The sequence below is a fragment of the Aquila chrysaetos genome, chromosome 5 (assembly GCF_900496995.4).
Source record: "Aquila chrysaetos chrysaetos chromosome 5, bAquChr1.4, whole genome shotgun sequence".
Lineage (NCBI taxonomy): Eukaryota > Metazoa > Chordata > Aves > Accipitriformes > Accipitridae > Aquila > Aquila chrysaetos.
Window position 1 is genome coordinate 72,028,621 of NC_044008.1, and position 21,042 is coordinate 72,049,662.

At 43.2% G+C, this 21,042-nt stretch overlaps 1 protein-coding gene across 7 annotated transcripts in view; it reads left to right on the plus strand.

The window, feature by feature from the left end:
- The window catches only part of RHBDL3 (rhomboid like 3), a 70,605-nt gene extending 50,650 nt beyond the window's left edge, over positions 1–19,955 (plus strand). For 6 of the 7 annotated variants that reach the window (XM_030013935.2, XM_030013936.2, XM_030013939.2 and 3 more), the window contains 6 exons: positions 2,146–2,370; positions 3,097–3,245; positions 7,700–7,812; positions 10,518–10,618; positions 13,719–13,779; positions 14,503–19,955. In XM_030013935.2, coding sequence (XP_029869795.1) covers positions 2,146–2,370; positions 3,097–3,245; positions 7,700–7,812; positions 10,518–10,618; positions 13,719–13,779; positions 14,503–14,774 — 921 coding nt within the window. In that variant the 3' untranslated portion in view covers positions 14,775–19,955. The remainder of the gene's footprint in view (positions 1–2,145; positions 2,371–3,096; positions 3,246–7,699; positions 7,813–10,517; positions 10,619–13,718; positions 13,780–14,502) is intronic. The other variant, XR_003923340.2, reaches the window with a different exon arrangement.
- Positions 19,956–21,042: the final 1,087 nt, after the last annotated feature.

The following is a 21,042-nucleotide window of genomic DNA, read 5'->3' on the forward strand; positions in this document are numbered from 1 at the left end:
ACTGTAATTAGAATAAGTATATCAGCAGCTTCAGTCAACTGTTCGGTATTTTTGTCTGTAGCAGGCAAATTTAGTTTCATTCTGATTTTTTTTCTTGTCCACAAGAGGAGCAAAGCCAGAGATAACAGAATGAACTCTGCAAGGGAGCATGCAAAGTATGTCTCCAACAGGCTTCTCTGAACTAACCTGGAGCGAAGCTTTCTTCTGTGAACACAGTGAGGTCATTAGGTGGCTAAAGGTACCTTTTGAAACAGAGGTACGTCTGTCACCTACCAAAAAGCGTCTCACAAATGCTGAGGAAAGCCTTACACCTGGTGGATGTTTCTCTGTGAAAATATTGTCTTTCAATATGAGCGGGCTTTCTTAATGCAACAGATGACCAACAATTTTTTTTCCCTGATCTTCCTTAGTTTTAGATAAGAGCTTTTGGATGATAAACTTGAGAAGACTGGAAGAAAGATTTTTGTGGACAGATATTTTTTTTGTCTTCTTTGCCTTTTCTGCTTCTTTTGCCAGAAGTGTTACAAGTATTTTATGAATGAGCAAAAAAAAGAGAGAGCAAAGCAGAAATACCAAGAAAGGAGACAGAGTTTTTTGGGTAAACCTTTTTCTCACTAAAACAACTCAAAAAGAACAACAACAATGAATTTTTCCCCAGTTTTAAAAAGCTTGAAATAGATCAATTGCCTGTCAATTTTGCTCACATTGGAGAATTTCTGCGTTGGAGGGACAGGCTGCAAACGGAAGGCTAAGGAGGGATGGGCAGCTGCTGGGAGAGTGGGTTGCAGTGCCATCACCTCAGATGGCCCCTTTGCCTTCCTCCAGTGATTAACAGGAGGTGGCTCGCTGCAGTGATTACTGTGTTTTAAGCAGCTTGGTCCAGCTTGGAACAATTACCCAGCTGCCTGGGCACTGAGAGCACAAGCTCTGGGCTTTGCTGTCTTTGGGATATTAGCTGAAACCAGTGTGATCTAAGACAACTGGAAGCCAACGCTGCTGAATGTCACCTCTTACTTGGTTCTGGGAGACTGAAGATGCTGGTGGTTTCTGAGATCAGTTAGCAGTTCTTTCAGAAGAAGGAACAGGCTGTCACATTTTCTTTGTTGCCTTTTATGTAAAAGGTCCCCCTACAGTGGTCTTTATGCATAGTTAGCCTTCCTGCCAAAGATTCAGCCAGTACAGACAGTGACTCTAATGCAGCAGGTTGGTTTGACATCAGGGCTAATTAGCAATTATCCAAATCTTGGAGCAAGGTCTTTCAGACCTGGTTGTTTTGGGGGTGGGTTTTGGGGGTTTGTTTTCTACCCCCCGCCTCCCCCCCAAGCAGGCTAGGCATAAAATTCCATCTGCCTAATTTTCAAATGCAATTGCTTTAATTATGCATCTAAATTGGGAAAATGTATGCTCAAAAAGATAGACAGCTAATTCTATGCATGTAAGGTGATAATGCATATACAAATTAGCTGTATTCTCCAAAGCCTGCACCATCTCAAAACCTGTCCCCTCTGAAAATAACTGTTTTAAAAGAAGAAATCCTTTCCTCTTGCAAGTTTACAGCACTAAGACAGCCTGTACACCAGTTTAGTTTGTTGTTTTGTTGCTGTTGCTCATGCAGTTTTGTTTTACACAAAGGGATAATTTGCTTTGCCCAGAGCTAATTCCTGCCAATTCCAAGGACCAGAACACAAGGGTTAGATGCTGTGAATGTACCTGCTGCTACATCCAAGAAATTTTCTGCCCCCAGAGATGGCAAGTGCAGGGAAGTGTGATAGAGCAGGGGGAGCTGAGGGAGGGAGGACACAGGAATGTGGATTGTGATAACTGGTGGTGAAGGCAGTAGATGGAAGGCTGGAGAATGGGCCAGAGAGCTCAGCCAGGTGCATCAGCAGCCTCTGCTCTGCCTTGCCAGTGTTCTGCCCTCACCTCATTTATTGGCATCGTAAGAGCAGACCCTGGTACTGGTTTTCCTTGCACCCCATGTAGGCCACCCTGTGATCATCCTGAGACTTGGTTCCTAAAGCTCCAGCCTGGTGGTGTTCTCCTGCCTGCCTGGATCTGGTGCTGACAAACTGGCACTAATCTCCCCGGATGGTTGTGCCAGACCTTGCTTTGTCTTCATGGTTTCTTCCTTTTCTTTTTACCCAGATGAGCAACAAAAGGTCAAATAGTTTCCGCCAAGCCATCCTTCAGGGGAACAGGAGGCTGTGCAGCAAGGCACTGCTGGAGGAAACGGGGCTGAGCCTTTCACAGAGGCTGATCCGGCATGTTGCATATGAAACCCTGCCACGAGAGATAGACCGCAAGTGGTACTATGACAGCTATACCTGCTGCCCTCCACCCTGGTTCATGATTACCATCACTATTGTAGAGGCAAGTACCTTAATGCCCTCTCTCTGGGAACTCACCCCACACTGCCAAAGGCTTTGCTGGGACATGAACAAGGGCTAGAGTGGGACTCATTTAGACGCAGACGAGGACAAGCACGAAGCTGGTTGATAGCCATTTTGGCTTACCTGTATGTGTGTGTGTCAGTGGAGACTGTGATCCTATCTGTCTCCAAGCGTGGTTATTAGTCATTGAAATAATTTGTATATGAAGCTACAGAATTTGGGAAACTATAGCAAAACTTTTTGAAAAGTGAAAATCTGGACAGTTCTAGGGAAACTGGTAATTCAAATAATGGAATTAGAAGAAAAATTCCCTACAGTTATCTCTGTTCTCTGAATGGAGAGAAAAAGGAGGGAAGAGAAACTGGGTTAAATATTCTGACCTGCTCATCTGTTGCCCAAATGAGATCTTTGCACAGTTGCTGAGTAATGCACTCAAATAAGCACAGAGAAGGATATAATATGGCACTGAGCAGTAGGGTGCTGAGTTCCTCTGACTCAGTGGCTGGTGTGTTACAGAAAGCCACATATGGAGTTATACCAATGTGTTGCAGGTTCCTTAAAAGAGGGAACTTTAATGCTTTGTGAAGCTGTCAAATGGGAGAAAATTTATTGTACACTTGACTTTTTTCTCCATGATTTTGAGCTACAAATTGCTTTTCAGTGAGAGAAGGCATTTGCTAACCAAGGAATCTCCCTGCTCTTCTAGGTTGCCTTTTTTCTTTACAACGGAGTGGTATTAGACAGATTTGTGCTGCAAGTCAGCCATCCCTTATACCTGAAGAACGCATTACTTTACCATCCTCAGCTCCGTGCTCAGGCTTGGAGGTACCTAACCTACATATTCATGCATGCAGGGTGAGTACTTAGAAACCGCGGAGATTCTCCACAGTTCAGGTTTCCCAGAGAGAGGGAGGAGGTGGAAGTGACAGAATCAGCGCAGAAATAGATTTTAAAAAATCAATTCTAAATTGCATATAAAAGTTTGAAGCTGTTGTGGAGTGTTGGGCAATGAGGGGCAAACCTTCGCAGCTCTCTGAAGGGAGGAGGCAACATAACGAACTTAACAGATGCTGCTCTTCTCCCCAGCAGTGTTGGGACCGCACCTTCCTCTTATTGCACACTTTCCAGTGTGTGCTTCCTAAAACTCACCAGATCAAAGCCCAGTGTCCCTCTAGAGGAGCTGTGCAAGTATTTAAAAACTACACGGTGTATTCTTGGTAGACTTCCTAGCTGAGGTTGGAAAAGTCAATTAAATTCCCTGTGCCTATGGTATGTCATCACTTAGTAACGTTGTCCCTTCTGTAGGGACTGAGATAATGCCTAGAAGCCTGAGTCAAGATTGAACTCCCATTTTGTACACACTGTACAAACACCAGTGTTCCTGAAGAGCTGACAATCTCAACTGGCCAGATGGACAGAGAATGGTCCATCTAACACAAAATGCAAAATGAAGGTGCACAGTAAAATGAATCCTCCTTCATCCCATGGGAGGTATGTAGCAGACTTGGGAAGAGAATACAAGCTGTGGGGATTCTAACTCTGTGCTCCTCAACTGTGCTAGTCCTCCCAAGATTAAAAGAGACTTAATTGTGTGATGTTTGTGATGCCATGGTGATGAGTGTCACAGGAAAGTTCATCCCTGTACAAAACACTCTACCCCCTCTGAGCAGTTTCTCAGATCATTATCTTCACACATTCCTGGCAGATAATTGCAATTTTCTTTAATTCTGTCATTGAAAAATCACAGCAATGGGCTTTTTAGCAGTAGTTTATAGTTTGAAACTGGATAAAGACCCTTTGTTCTTAAATAGAAAGCCTATATTCCCATCAGTCAGTGTTCTCCTATGAAAGGCCAGAAAGATCAAGCTGATCTTTTCCTTTTTCTATGTCTCTGATGGAAGACATGCTGATGTCTCTTCTCTGCCATGGAATAACTGCCTTGGTGTGTAATTGCCCTTGAGCACAAGATGTGCCCCAGATCTCTGGATAAAAATCATAGGACAGAACAAACTCCACCCAAGGGGACAGTAGGAAAAAATTTATAGATTAAACTTCTTTACATGGCAACATCTGTACTCTGCATGCTAAATCCCTCCAAAAAGTCCATTGTATATAGGTTTCAATCTGCAAGTGGAGACTATGGGGCTTAGACGTGAGCCTGGTGATGTAAAATGAGAATTGGAAATTTCCATCACTGAGGACGTGGGGAAAACTGGGCTTGTAAAAGCTGTAAAACTTGATTTTAACTTAGCTAATTTGTATCTGGCTTTTCTTCTGGTGGTGGCAATGTTCTACTATATCACATATGTAACTGCAGGTTGCTTTGGGATACATTTGAAGAGAAGCACCTGCACAAGGACAATTTTTGCAGCATTCAGATGTCTTCCTCTATTACCTGTGGCATGCTTTCCTACCTTGTGCAAGGTCACCCTTCCCTGTAGCAGGCAGTGCTCTGGCGTTCTTCACACTTACTGGCTGAAAAATAGCTTAGGTTTTTTTCGCATCTGTGGCTGGCTCAGAGGTGAACAGTGGGGAAGGTGGTGTGCAGGAGACTCATTGTTTTTGTGATGGATTTCAAGTTCTTTAGCTATGTAGCCTTCAAAACAATGGAGAGTCCTGCTGGAACAATAAACCCCATGATTTATCTGCAGTATCTGGAGTTAGGCTAAATGTTCATTTATTGCTAACCGGTGTGTTAAGCTCCTTTCATATCAGGAGAACAGATAAATCTTGGAAAGGTAATAACGTTTGTTAGTGGAAGCCCATCATTCTCCTCTCATTTTCAAATGAGAGGCTAACACAATGCCATGGGGTCTATTGTTATCCTGCTTCCAGCTGAGACTTTAAAATGGTAATGTGGACTGCTCCTTAATTTAGTGCACTCGGTCTGGTTTTTTTGAAGAGCAAGTGGCAGCCGGAAGATGTCCGAGAAGACAGCAGTTGCTAAGGCTTGGCTGGCTGTGCCTCTAGAAAGATGCCAAAAATGCACGGGTTGTGTGTTGGTCCTGATGGAGGGAGCTTTGTCAAGGGCTGAAAAGGCAGGCAAAGTTGTAAATTCTGCCCTTCTGCTTTCATGGAAAGCAGACGTTGATTATCTGGGGCCCACACATTTGTAACACTGCCATAACTAATGACTTGCATTGATGCTGAGTCCCATTTGTTTGGTCCCAGGGAAGGAGAAAGTCTTTAATAAATCAATGAAATTGTCATTTCAAGAATGACGCATTCAGCACTGGCAAAGGGTAATTATATTTTATGGGTGCTTATTGACTGTGGAGCCTTCAAAGCTGCTAGCATGATGGGGAGGAGAAGTGAATGGGATTGCTCCTGGAAAGTCTTTTAAGAACAGCTGTGAATCAGAGCAGTCACTTTAGAGTCTAGGATAAACTTTGCCGAGCTCTAACAAAAGCTTCCTTTGAAAAATAAGACCCAGTGCTTTGTGTGAAAATGTCAGGTGCCAGCTCATGACGTTGACTCTGTGCCAGCCAAAGCTTCTTTCCTCCCCTCTGTGAAAGGGCACTTGGATGCTTTGACTCTTCTGTGATCTCAGTTTGACCTTTGCTGGTTGTTCCTAACGTAGTTCCTAACTTCTGTGAACAGGCAGGATCAGAACGAATGCCAGAATATGCCTATGCCCAGTGGCTTCAAAAGTCTTGAGCAAGGTAATAAAAAAACTCAGTTACATGCAGCAGTTTCCCATGATGACAAATTGCAGTGCTGAATGTTTTGTGCAGAAGAGAAATTTATCCTTGGAGAGAAATTCAGTGGAAACAAACCTATTAAGATATCTGGAAAGGACTGTTTCCGGCAGTATAATTTGTAGCAGTTTTTTCCAGTCCAACTTTAAATTCTCATTTATGAGACTGTTCTGTCATTACTGCATCTCACCATCAGCGTTTTTTGCTGATGTATATGGCAGATTGCTATGGTAACATGAAGAAAGACCAAAACAGTGAAAATGCACATAACTTAAACCAAAGATTGCTAGTGGCTGTCTGTGAGCAATCCTTTTCTTGTATAAAATAGGATGTAGATTTCCAATGCATTAGCTACTTTGCACTCTTTCCCCCCAAAGATGTTAGCCTTCTGCGTTAAGGGTACCACTGTGTCATTTAGGTCCACCTGCTTTGTAAGCAGACTCAGGCACTCTTCATGCAGAAAACAGTATACCCCTGGGTCCAGCAGGATGTGGCTGTTCAGCAAGGTTGCAGCCCTGTGAGCCCAGGGTAAATCTCAGACACTAGCACAGTGTTGAGAAGGACCCTGTTCAGGGGCCTGGTGCTGTTGTTACCTCACTGAAAGATCCTGCAGGTGGCAAAGGCAAGGGTAAATATCTGTACAGAGCTTTGAAAAGTAGCAAGACAGTTTTGTTAAGTACTATTGATTAAAGCAGCAAAGAACTTGCTTTGAAACTATTGATTCAGCACAGGAGAAAACTGCTGCACCGGAGTCTTTACCAAATACGCCCATGTTAGCTGTCATACTCTGCCTCTAGGCTGCAAGTGGTCCTGCACAATGTGCACAGTGGGGTTTTCTACAAGACTAGTCTAAGCCCAGCTTTTCCCATTGTGTTCAGCAGGAGTTTTGCTATTGACTGTAATGGGAACAAGGGTAGGTGAACAGGGAGCGAATACGCTTTGTATCTCACCAGGCACCTAACCACAGATAAAAATGCCCTCTGCTTCCCATTCTGACCATGATCACATTGAAGGAGGCACAGCAGAAAGGGTGAGGGTCAGATAGCACTAACAGTAAAGTGGCATTATGTGTCACAAGGAAACAGCAACTGTCTTGGCACTGCTTGGCTTACCTTGCTCTTGATTTAATATCTGCTCCCCATCATGGCAGTGTAATGTGTGCAGGGAAAGGCTGTATCATTAGGAGGGGAGAAGAGAGGAGCAGGTCAAATTTCTGGCTTCTGTTCCAGGCTCTGCTGCCATCTTGCTGCTTTTTTGGACAAGTCATTTAACTTCTTCAAACAAACAAGACAAAACAAAAAAAAGAAAAAAAAAACAAACAAAACAAAGATAAAAAGAAAAAAAACTCACTAAGAACCAAACATGCTATGAGGTCTTTAGCTGAAAGGACCTGGGTGGATGTGAAAAAGATAATGAGCAGCAAGGAGGGAAGAAACATCGTAGCTCTCAGTCTGATTTTTTTTCAGGAACCATTGTTTTTCCCAGTGTTACAATCTACTTTCATGAAGCAGGTGCTATTTGATTTCCTCTCCAAGATAGCTCTGTCTCAAGAGTAGAGAAGGGAGACAAAGACTTAGAAAAGCAGACAACTGTTGTTTTTCCTTGCCGCAGGATAGAACACCTTGGACTCAATGTTGTCCTTCAGCTCTTGGTTGGGATTCCCCTGGAAATGGTGCATGGAGCTGCGAGGATCAGTTTTGTGTACGTTGCTGGAGTTGTGGCAGGTAGGTGACACCTCTGGATGCCCCAGATGGAGAAGCATCTGAAAATGGTCTCTGCTGACTTTTGTGTAGCAGAAATGTTTTGTGACATTAGGATGTAGGAGAAGAGCAGTCACTGATCTTCTGTGTGTTGAAATTCTTCTGGAGGGTAGAAGTGAGAAATATGCTACAACTTGACATCTGTTTCTAACTAGCCATAGGCTCTGTGTTTAGGAGACCTGCTAAAAAAAGCACCAACAACCTCTTACTTTAAAATAGCCTTGCTTTAGATGGTCTTCCTGAATGTGGCAGTCATGCTGTTCCTTTCCTCATGTCCCATAGAGGCTTAGAAGAAAGGTGGCATCACAGGCATCCCTGCGTGAAGAGTCTTTTTTTTTTTTTTCCAGGTCCTGTGCCAGTTCTTCCTCCATTTGTCCTGTGCTGTCTGCTTTCTATAGCCTGAGTAAGCAAGAAGTATTTGGTTGTAGGTTGTGAGCAGTGCACAGGAATCTGGAAATTCATTTCATCATGAAGCCATGGGGTTTAATTGATTTTTAGTTTGTGCTGTATTGCTTTTATTTATGTTTGGCTTTCCAGCAGTTTGGAGGTGATGGAAGTTAGCTGACAATAGATCAACATCTAATTAAAACAGGGAGAAAGTGTGAGAACAGCCAAGGGCTTCACAGTGGAACTCAGACAGCGGTTGACTGCCTTAGTTCAAGATTTATGAGGATTTTTTTTTTTTCCAGCTACATAATTTTATTTTTTCCATAATGAACAGATAAAGCCTTTGTAAAGTGGGCTGCATTGGGTACCAATAAATCCTACATTCCAGTAGAGAGACTGTGGAAAGCATAATTGGACTAGGACACAGGACTAGGCATGGTACAAACACCATGATATTTAATGAGGAGGAAGGAGTTTGCAGACCAGCTCCACTGTCCCTTTCCTGTTATTTCAATAAGCACTAAAGTGGTCCCCAATCTGCAACTTTCCCAACATAAGCTTTTCTACATAGATCCATCTACCAAACCCTGGGGCTTCATTTATATATGTGTAAATACACATTGTGCATCTGTGCCAGGTAAGTGAAGCAAGTGATCATTGAATCTGCTGCAATTGAGCCCAGTTGAGCATTGCAAATTGTCATCTGCCTCTCAGATTCCTGTGGCCATGGCCTTGCTGGCAGGGTCTGCAGGGCCAGAGGCAGGTTTTACTTGGGCATTGGGCTGAGCTGAATGCCCAGAGTTCTGGAGGCTTGTAGCCGGTGCCTGAGTGAGGCTCAATAGCCCACCTAGCATTATTGGTTCATTTCTGCTACACAGATGATCCCACTTTTTTTTCTCAGACAAGCTGCCACACCCTTGTAGACTTGCCTTTCACACCTTATGACAAATAAATTGTGGAAGAAAGTGCCAAATGGAAAGGGAAAACTTCCCTTCTTAGTGTGGGATGGAACTACAAATGTGACTGGACAGTCTGACACAGAAAAGCATCCCATGATACCCTTACCCGTTTGAGATGTTAGCCAATTATTAAACATGCTTTATTCTTTGCCATGTGCCAGGAGAGAGAGAAAGAGGCATTCTTATGCTGAGGATCTGGTAATATAAAGATAACATAGCTCCTAAAAGGGAATAAACAGTAAAATATAGATATGAGCCACAATGGCCACTCCCTACTTCTATGGGTTTTTTTTCATTTGTCTGGCTTTACTAAGAAAACTTGTTGAGGCTGAGATCAAGAGGCTCAGTGCAGTGTCTGAGGACTTAACTGCAAGTTCTCATTACTCCTTTCTTAACTTCTCATTAACTTTTTCCTTAATGGCAGTGTTTAAGAGCTGAGAAGTCTCAGGGCCATACAGTGAAGGAGAGAGCTATCAGCAGAGTTGCCTGGTGGAACCTCAGCACTTTCTTGACCCAGAATCAGCTGAGCAATTAGCAAAAAAGTTTGTTAGATTCTGTACTACCGAGGACACTCTCAAGATTTGCCATTGTGTCTTTTTCCCATTCCCGCTCATAACAAAGATCTTCATTATCTCTGCCTTGTGAGGCCAAGTCTGCCTTTGTCTCTCTGTCTCTTAAATTACTCTTAAAGTTTGCAATGAAAGGAGCTTTGAGCAGATCCAAGCCTCCAATTGAGATAAGGAGATGCAGTGTCTATGTTTGGATGTGTTGTTATTAGTGGTGCCTTTATGTGATTGACCTGTCATTTTGCTCGCTTGTGTTTACTGCCTCCATCCAGGTTATTTTTAGCTAGTTTTACTCTGACGTTTTATAAGTAACAGGCTGTGCTTTGATCAGAGGCCTGTGCTAAGTTACAAGTCCTCAGTTCCTTCTCACTGTGCAAATATTTGTCTTGCCAGTATGGGAGCTACTTCTATTTTATCTTCAGGTGAGGAACAAGACACAGACATTTGTCTGTCTCCTGCTTCCTTGTTATTTTAATCAGGGTGTAAGTGCCTTTTTGCAGGTTTGAAGATACGTTGCTGCCTTCCTTGGCTTCTTTTAAAGTAGGTGCAGAAGAATCGATCAGTCACTGTCTTGGTAGTTCTACAGGACTGAGTTAGCTTCACAAGTCAATTAATTCCCCGCCCCCCCCCTTCTCTTTGTCAGTTTATTACTGACCTGCAGCAATTAGCACAAAACAGGCAGTAGCAGGGATGTAGGGTAGGAGAGAGTGTGTTTATTTGGCTGACAATTGTCACAAACCCTTGTTCTTTCTCCCAGGGTCCCTGGCAGTGTCAGTAGCTGATATGACTGCGCCTGTGGTGGGCTCCTCTGGAGGCGTGTATGCTCTTGTCTCAGCTCACTTGGCCAATATAGTCATGGTGAGTACCAGAATGACCGTCTAACCTCTTTGGAAGTGAGCCAGGTCTAGTGGCCCGAAGGGATTGGAAATAGGGCCCGACCCAGCTGTTGGTCATTCAGAGCTTGCCCCAGTTAAGAGTCTTGTCTCAGTGGTGTGGTCCTGGAATGGAAATGTTACACTGCAGCTGGTGGCTTGGTACCCTGACAACTGGCAGCTTACCAGAAGAAGCCAAAGATGCTGGTAATCCAAGACTTATCAGTGTACTCCAGGCTATCAGCTCTCCTTGCAAGGGCTGACAAATATTTGGAAAAGAAGGAGCTGTCTGGCTCTGCAGAAGTTGCAGACCTGTTTCTGTCTGCATGTGCCATGTAATGTTAGCGGGTACCTAAGGAAATTTAGTATTTGGTGGATTTGTGTGCAGAATATCCCTGATCTCCATTTGTAAAACCCAGACTGGAGCTGAACCCTGGGCATACTAGTGATGCATCTTTTTGCCATTTCACCTAATGAAATGCTTTACAAAGGTCAGTAAGTACCAGCATCGTCATTCCTCTAAGACCTGGAAACAGGAGCTCATCCAGGGTCCTCAGCTAGGTGGTGGCAAAGCTCAGCATATCTGCCTGTGTGACTCCTAAGCTGACCGCTGGGCAAAATGGCTTTGCTGAGAGAGGATTCGCGTGTGGTGGTACAGCGTTGCATGTCTGTCCTGTACCAGCAATGTCAGAGCAGAATAACCATAAAAATGATGGTAATGTGTCCTCCCCTGGCTCTGAGTGGGAAGATAATGTGGGTTGGCTGCAGTAGAGACAGAAGGTCTGTTATATGGGTGCTGGAAAACATGTGCGTGTGTGGTGGTACTTGTGTCAAGCCTAAAAGAAAACCTTGTATTTAATGCTTGTGTGAAGCAAAGTCCACAGGCTCCAGCTGCAGCCCACAACAGTGCTGCTCCAGGCGGCCTTTGTAGCAGCTGGGAGCAGGGAAAGGGAGTGATTTCCTGAGCAGAATAGGTCTCCTTTGCTGTCTTCAAGTTTTTTGGAGCATGAATGAGCTGGGGGCTGTTGTCCAAATTAGGACAGTTGAGTGGCTGGCAGAGAGATAGGGAGTGGAGGAGAGGGGCTACCCCTATACCACAAGGTTTTTACTGGGGAAATGCCTCCTTATATACAGTTATTTGCAGTATGATTTGTGTTCCCTGCCACTGGGCCAGCAGAAGCAAGAGGGAATTTCCTCTGTCTCACAGGGTGGTAATGCAGACACAGGGTTTTTTCACACTGAGATTCAGAGGGGGACATTTGAGGAAATTTTGTGTTGCTTTAGAGGAAGAGGCTCTGCCAGAGGTGTGTGGAAACTCTTCACCAGTTACCTTCCCAGACTTCTTAAAACATTGCAAAGTGGCCTGTCACTTCACTACTCATTGGCCTCCTCCAAATCTATTTAGCAATTGCTACCTTAGCATCTATATTTCTCCATTATCTGCTGCCTCTCTTCTCATCTGAAATTACTTTTACTGCCTTTCCCATTCTGGTGGAGTTGTTTTGCTTTTCTTGCCCCCTCTTCTGTGTCTTTGCTCACTTAGTATCTAGATGTGATGCTCCTGCATGCTGAAAGGCATCTTGGCCATTTGTTGGTAAAACACAGTCTTGGACAGGTGCTTTGAGCGTGCTGGGAAGAGGAGGGACCGTTGCAGGGAGGGTCTCTTGAATCTTCTGTTCCCTTGTGCCTCCTGGTAACCAAAGGAAATGAAAACATTCCTGCTTGTAAAAATAAATATTCTTGGAATTAAATACATAAAATAACCAATGGGGGAAGCAATAAAGCATGTCACCCTAAGGAAAAGAGTAAGGGGAGGAATTCAAAACAGCTACATGGAAATGAAAACTGAAGGAAGCAGCACAGTATTAATCAGCATGAGTTCAGAGCCTTCTGACTGGGTTAGGTGTCTCTGTGGAGAGACAAAATGGGTTACTTATTTTGTAGAGATTGCATTTTTGCAGTCACAGAAGTGATTTACAGACAGATTGCAAATAAAACTTGAATATATGTAATATGTATTGCAGAATATTTCTTCAGCAGGCTGAAAAGTCACTGAGTGCCATGAAACTTAGGCTGAAGAGTTTACAAACTTTTTTTTTATTCCTTCAGTGTGATGAACAGGGAGTTTTTCACAAGAAACCTGGCTCGCTTGGTATCTCATACTGCTTTCAACAGGCAAAATTTCATGTAGTCACTTAATAATAATAATAGTGTTCTCATACATCTGAGTTCCCAGAACATGATCTCTTTTTCTGCTTGGAAATTTTGTGCAAGTGGAAAAGGAGGAATTTAAACATTTCTCCCAGGATTTCTGACTATCATTCGGAGATTCTTATTCCACTATATTGATTAATGACCAAGCCTGAAGACAGAGGCGGCCAAATCCAGGCTTTCTTGGCACTGTTTCCTTGGTATACTTTTACTGAGGTCTTTATTATTTGTGTTCTCTGCTGAAGGTCTGAGTTGCAGAATTTCAGGGAGCATGAGGTACAGGCAGTAGCACTGGAAAAGCACAGTAGGGCTTGAATGCACTGAGAAATTGCCTGACAGGTGACAGTGTTGGGACTCCAAGTGAATCATGATGAGCTGTGTGATGTTAACCAGAACGATGCTTATGTTGAATGCTAGGTACTACTTAACATAATTTTATTTGATGTGGCCTAATACAACAGGGTTTTGCAGGGTAGGTAAATTCAAATATTTTCAGAAGTTGGAATTTAAGGTGAAACATCACACTAACATGTTAAAAATTAGCCAGTTTGAAGAACAGAGAATGGCAAGGCCAGCCAAGGACCGTGCCACACCAGCTGGATCTCAGGCAAAGATAGCCAGTAAGACTGCCAGGCAAAGAAGTTATGGACTGTCCATAACTTGGACATGACCGCAGTACATCCTTTTTGGTGTTGTCTCCGGGACTGACAGATCTGTGTTTGGTGTTGTGTGTGGAAAGTCCAGGTGGCTAAGGCAATGAAGGGGGTTTGTTTCAAGGATTGGTTGTCCTTGGTGCTCTTCCAGTGTAGACCTGAGTGTAAAATCCCTCCAGGTTTGCAAGCACCATCACTTTGTTTTCCTTCTCTCTTTTCCAGAACTGGTCAGGAATGAAGTGCCAATTCAAACTGCTGCGCATGGCTGTTGCCTTGATCTGTAGTAAGTATCATGCAATACTTGGCACCATGCAATCCTGTTTTGTTTGCCCTTGTCATAACAGTTCATGCCGATTCAGAGAGTTTTGACTTTGCAGCAGTTTTGGTAGGAACTTGCAACTGGATCTTCTAGCAGCAGAAACCACATCGCTCTCAAATGCAGATTTTGGCTTTCAACACAAATATTTGTAAATGAGGATTATTTTTTAGCCAACATCTGTAGCTTGTGGCATTTGTGAAGATCTGGGACTTAAATGTCTCGTCTTAGAATTAGCAAGCAAGCAATGCTTTCGTAATGATAATACTTAGGTTTCCTAGAGCACTTCCTATCTGGGATGGCAACAGCATAATACACACATTAATGAATTATCTTCCAGCCATATCCCTAGGGTGGCATGATAAGGGAAACTAAGCTGTGTATTCGTCAGAGACAATTGTCTTCAAAGTCCAATTAATTTCTTTTATGGTTTTGGTATAAATTTTGGAAGGCAAATATTCCCTCACCTATCTACACTCCCACGAACCCAGACCACTTACCAACCACTGAGGAGACCTCATGTCTGTGCACCGCAAACCTTGCACAGCCATGACTATCCAGCTTCCCTATGCTTGCCGTACAAGGCAGTTTCTCCCTCCCCATCTCTTCAAGGATGCAGTGCTGCCTGCAAGATGGACTTAAGAAGGGATAGACCTAGGCAATTAATTTCTTTTTCCTTCTTTGTTCCAGTGAGCTTTGAATTTGGAAGAGCTGTGTGGCTGCGATTCCACCCCTCCGCTTACCCACCATGCCCACACCCCAGCTTCATGGCTCATCTGGGAGGGGTGATGGTTGGAATCACCCTTGGTGTCATCATCCTGAGGAACTATGAGCAGAGACTCCAAGACCAGACTTTATGGTGGATCTTCCTTTCTATTTATGTCATTTTTGTCTTGTTTGCCATCTTCTGGAACATTTTTGCCTACAGCCTGTTGGATCTAAAGCTACCTCCCCCTCCTTGAAAACATGGGACAAAAAACTTGAGAGCGGAAGTCATCTGTCAGCTATGTTAAATGAATGAAGATGGAGCATCTATTTTTATATTTAACTTAGGGGACGATGATTCTTTTGAACACAAGTGTGTGCTGGAGGAGATGCTTAAAGATCTCACAAAAGAATGGGCTGATCAGTTTGTTCACAAATCTAGCAGGTACTGTAATACTGGCTGGCCTGGACCCTGCAGTTTCTCCACTGCCAGGGCTCCCGTTGGGCAGCTTGTACCTGGGCACTTATCACTTCACTTGGTTTGTTAGCACACATCAATATCTTGTATGAGATATTTGTATTTTCCAGGTCAGTGCTGGAATTATGGCCAGTTGTTGAATGAATCTCCTCAATGTTACTGAACACTAAAAGGGAACAAGAGCAGACATTTACTAATTAGAGACTCGCATGGTACTCACAAGGCAGCTTGGGTTTGGTTTCTATGGACACATCTGACTGTTCAGCCATACCAGTGCCACTGTCTAATTACTTGAATGGTTCCTAAGATATTTTAGCCTACGGTGAAACCTGTCTTATGCACCTTTCAAAGGAATCAGCAGAACTTGATCACCCAAAGTGATGGAGACTGGTCTTCAACTACAGGTCAAATGAAATTGCACTATAAACCTTGGGAACTCTTAGAGTGTTGTGGATACCCAGCCAGAGGTGACTTTTACTGTGCATGTTTCACTTGATTTTAATTTTTTTTTTTTTTTTCCCCAGCCTGCTGTGGCTAGAGGGTGTGGCTGGGGTTTCTTTTTTGAAGGATGGAGAAAAGGAGGGCAAATGTTCAATTGTGTTTTTATCAGCTGACAATCAAGTGCTGTTTTTTTCTCACTTTATTTCTGGCCACATAGATCTAACACCTGGCCTGCAGTGAGCTCCTAGCAAGGATCTTGACTCTTCCAGCAGGTTCTTATTAGAAAAGTGGGAGAGAATCACCTATAGCAGCGCAGGGCGGGAACTATCTAGTCTTTACAGCCATACAGTCCATCTGGGGCCAAATCTGTCCACTGAAGTCAGTGGAGTTAAATCAGGTTGTGTGTAGGACTGGTTTCCCACTGAAATGGAAAGGGTGTTACTGTGTTACAGTGATCACTGTGAAACAGATAACACTGTTTCTAAAGTGACTGCTAAATTTTGAGGATGCCTTTTCCTGAGGCAATGGATGTTCTGGGGGCTGCAAGAAACAGTTAGTTGCAATGATGCCTTTTTCTTTAACATTAGTCAAGCCCAGGTTTTGGCAGTCTGTAACTGGTCTGCAGCACAGTCCATACAGTTGCCTGCACGGACCTGGAGACCGGACTGGAACATCTGTAGCACAAGCAGTGCTTATAGGTACACTTCTCTGTAAGGTGCTTATGTTATTTTGCTTCTCACTTTAGAGAGCTGCCAAACTACAGTCCAGTAATGTGGATGCCCTCCTTTTCTCTCCCCTTTACCCCCCTAGTTTGATGGCCTGGATAAAGCAGCCATAGGAGTCTCTCTAGACTAGCTCCTTTCTTCATTTTTCCTAGCTGCATACTGGCGCCCACGCACCAGCCACCAGAGCCTTCCACAGCACATCTAATGGGCACTGTAGCAGTCAGGTTTGCTCTGTAGCAAAATGTCTCTGTATCGTGGGCTTTATTGTCTCAGCTGTGTAATCGGTGCTGCTAGATGATACCACAAACTGGTAGGAGTCTGTCATTCTAGAGGGGACATTCATGAGTGCTTATCAGCTGCCCCCTTCTTTGCCTCTTATGGGAAAAATCTCTCTGGTCTGGAAGGGTGAAGTTCTGCTCCCACAGTATGCACTAGTAAAAATCCTGTTGCCTCAGGGAAAGGGAGAGAGGAGAAAATAAGTGTTTCTACAGCCTGGAATAAGCCTTACCTGCAAAAGAAACAATTTTTGCCACCTTTGTGCACAGGAATGGGATCTCTGAGGGCAGCTGCGCCTTTGTTGTTCTGTACGGCTAGTACATTGCTCATGGGCCCTCAGATCAAGGAACAAGAGGAAGGGTTAAGGGTCAGAGCTCTGGTCATTTTGGAAAAGGGGATTGGTTCCCCATGCCATTTTACTTCTGCAATTTTGGTCTAGATCAAAGCAGTCATGAGAGTTTACATGCATTGTTTCAGGTGCTGACCCAGTGAGTTTCGTAGCAGTGGAGATCATCTCCTTGGGAAGCAGCAGGCAAGCAGGAGAGCGGGGAGCTAGGAGAATACTGACAGAAGCATGCTTAACACGTAAGGAGGACATTCCTTTCCTCACTTATCGCTAAGCCTTTCTGATTACAGATGCCTTTAAAACAGAGGTGAGCAGAAATGGGAGTTCTCCTGGAAGTTTTAGGAAAACTTTGAAAATTTTGTTTAAAAATTTCAATCACAGCAAAACCCAGATTATTTTGCCTATAATTTACAAAAGTACAGTATGCACTGATTGACTTCTATTTTTGGTTTCTCGACTGAAAGCTACTTAATGCCCATCAGTTTCTCCTCAGGAAAGGTTTCTGTGCCTGCCAGTGATGTGCTCTGGGGTGAGGCAGCAAGCTACAAGTTCAAGGGCCACCAGTTTCTTCATCAACCTGACCCTGGCTAACATATCTTTACCTCTGCTCAGGAGTAGGAGGGAGCTGAACAGAATAATCCAGGCACCCTTCTTTGGTCCTTTATGTATAGATGAACATAGTTTACATGAACTGGTTGAAAACAGCTCTGAGGTTGAGCTTATGACTTGTTCTTGTAAACTGTTGTTCATCTTTCTGACTTCATTCTGTGTCCCCATACCCTGTCACTTGAGCAAGTCTACAAGCAACCCTGGGGATCAGAAGGGCCAGACTTTAAAGCAGTACTAGATTTATTGTGGGTGAAGAAATGAAACCCTCTCACATTCCTGCTCATCAGAGCTGAAATCTCTCCCCATACATAGAGCAGGTTGTACACGGAGCCTGTTGTCTGGTAAGAATCTATCAGCTCATGGAGTCAGGAGCAGCTCAAAGTGCTTAAGCTTTTATAATTTTATTTTTTTTAATCATTAAAATTACACTGTGAAAACTTGTTGTGTTTTTGCAGAGTATCAGGAAATCTAGTTATGTTATTTTCTAATGGATCCAGGAGTGCCACAGTGCTGCAGCACCAGAGAGCTAATAGCAACCAGGCTTTTCTTTTACCTCCAGATGTCCTTGAAGCTGCTGGCTTATGTTGGAGACATAATATTCTCCATCCTGCTCATTTGTGGTTCCAACTTGTCACAGTCAGTAACATGTTCCTGAAGGAGCTGTCCACCGAGGGACTGGTTTTGGTGATTCATTTTGGTTTTATTTCAGCTGCTGCCAGGATTTTACAGATTTGAACAGTGCACATTAGAGGAAGTTATTTTATGCTTGTGTCCTTGAGTGAGGACGCACCACCTGGAACAAAAAAAGCTGTTTCTGTGCTGGACTTCCTATTTAGTAAGTATATTGCCGCACTGGTCCAGTGAGGATGGGTGTAGGGAGTAGTAATGCAGACTGGGTTGATTGTAGAGCCCCTTCAGGGACACCTGCCAGCAGCATGGCGACAGCACGGATGGGATCCGGCCCCGAGCCTCTTGCTGATCCCTCATCCCAGAGGAGAGACGCAAGAAGTGGCTCAGACAGCCGTGGGGAGGAAGAAGGAGGAGGAGAACCAGGTAGATTAAAGTCCACAGGGCTTGCAGATTGCACCTTTTATTCCTAGATGCTTGGAGACAGGTAGAGATTAATTTTGCACACATCAGTAATATAGGAAGGAGGAGTAGGAGGGTTGTAATGGAGTGATGGGAGAGGAGGTTACCAGGACCAATCTCTGGGTGAGGTGTAGAGGAGCTGTAAAAATGCTGATGAATTCACTTTTGCTGAGTTATTAAGACAACAGCTCATATCACTTTTTCCCCATCAGTTGATGAGGAATCTTAGCACTTACGTGGCATACTGTGATTCTTCACTACTTGCTCCTTTAGCAGTAGGAAGTATTTTATCAAAGGGGAAGGGGGAGGCCAGAGAAATTATTGTTGTCTGAGGTTGCTGGACTAGAAATAAAGCTCAGGGATTCTGTCCCAAGACCTCGCTCCTTCTGATGGATTGTACTGCCCATATGTTTTAAATCAGATTAGATCAATTTGAACTGGGGTATGAAGGATGGAGTCTGACACATTTAGAGCTGGTACTAAAATAACAGCTATCTGCTGACCTCACAAGACAGCTACTGTTTTGTGCCAATATTTAGTCTCACAGGATCGTGGGTAGGACTTTCACACATACTTCAGTGAGTAAAGAGCTCAAAATCTATCTGTTTACATAGACTCGAGCTCAGCTCAATTGCTTTGGAAACCCCATCCACTGGCTTTACCTGAAGTGGAACTGGAGAATATGGATGCAGTTCAACACCAGCAGCCTCTGGAGGCAAACTGGGATCTAGAGAACAAAGGCCAGCACCTCTGGGGTTTTAGCCTCTGAATATTGCCGCTGTTCTGTCTCTTTTATAGTAGTGGCTGCTCCACAGTGCTCTGTGATACGACTCAAAAATTCCTTCTGCAATCACTGATGCTGAGAGCTGTTTATAAAGGAAAACAGTGCATTTTGTAGCTCTATAAAGAGAGAATCACACATAAGACCGAAACCAAGCATGTTTAAAGGTAAATGTATTTTTAATGTCACCATTAATCATTGGCTTTTAATTGGAAAAAGCTTTCTAATGTGGTATTTCTGAAATGCCAGTAGTAGTACAGAAAAATCTATGTTTCAGGGTACTTTACAACACAGAGCACAAAATATTCCCTAGGTCTGATTTAAGTAGCAAAAGTACCTTAATCTCCAGTGAGCTTAATAGATATGTTAGTCACTGACTGTCTCCTGACTCCCCCCACAGTGTCTGTTTGGTTTGCAAATAAAGCTAGATTTATGCAGCTTTTCTTTTGCTTACACTACTAATGCTAACAACACATCCAAGTGTTAAACACAAAGCACTAAACAATGTAATTTTCTGCCTTAAAATATTGAACAAATGATACTTTCCCGTTAAGGGCTAGTAAAACAAAATGATATTTGCAAGGTAAGATGCTATGGTATGTTTCCAAATATTTTTGTATTGTGTACATTCTGTATATTTTTGTTGTAACAATATTATTTGAGCGCAGAATCCATTAAATTTTTTTTGTTGGAGGTTTTTTTTTGTTTTCTGTTTCTGTTTTTTTTTCTTTAATAAAATTGAGCTGTTCTATAGCACATGCCAAAAAACAACCAAAAAACCCCCTTTCAGTTTTGTAAGTTTGTCTACAGTTAACACAGTACTTAACAAAAGAGCAATTAATGTTGAGCTCTGCAATGTAATCTTTTAATAATGACATTGATAACTCATTTTTATGTCTCTCTAAAAGTGTCTGCCTAAAAGATAAAGAAGAGAGTGAACTGCTGCTTCATTACGCTCTGAGATATAACAAGGATGCAGAACTGGCTTGGGACTTGTATTGAAATTCAGGCCTTGTCCCACCATTTGACAACTGACACTTTAGTGCAGCAGTGACCTCAGAACTGCGTGGAAGTTGATGACCAAGTACATTAGACTGTTTAAAATTTTTTTACTGGGGTGGAGGGTTGTTCGTTTTTAACATCAGTCTCTACTGAATGTCTTAAAATCTTAGAGCCAACACATTCTTGTCTCTTGAATCAATAGTGGGAACAACATATCCAGGAAGTTCTGCAGCAAACCCCTAACTCGTTTAGTTGTTTTGAGATAACTAAAATAAAAATCCTTCCACCAATGTGGAAGGGGAAGGCAAATTTTGAAAAATATTTTGTGGTTTTGTTGGAAAACATTGGGTTAAAGCATAACTTAAAGAAATGAAGATGTAACTAGCAGCAGTTCCTGTCAGATTTGTTACTCCTAAGGGGAGGCAGATCACTGCTACCGTATGTGGGACTCAGCTCTTGCTGTTGGTTTTCTGCACTTAAGTGAGCTTTCCGAGACACATAAATCTCTTCATTCATTAGTTGACGACTTTCAGCAAGAAGGTAAGGTGGGGTTTGTTGGTTTTTGTCAGTTAATACAGGAAGTGATACTGTCTGCTAGCACTATACATTTTTCTTGTTGGCTAAAATAATTTTAGAAAGGCAAACTGAAGGACAGAAATATTGCCAGTTCCAGTGTATCTGTCACAGAGAAGGAGCCAAAAGCTGGCAGCCTTGGTACTCAGCTTTGATCACACAAACTCATAAAACTCATTAGCATTTTATTCCCATTGCTCCAATC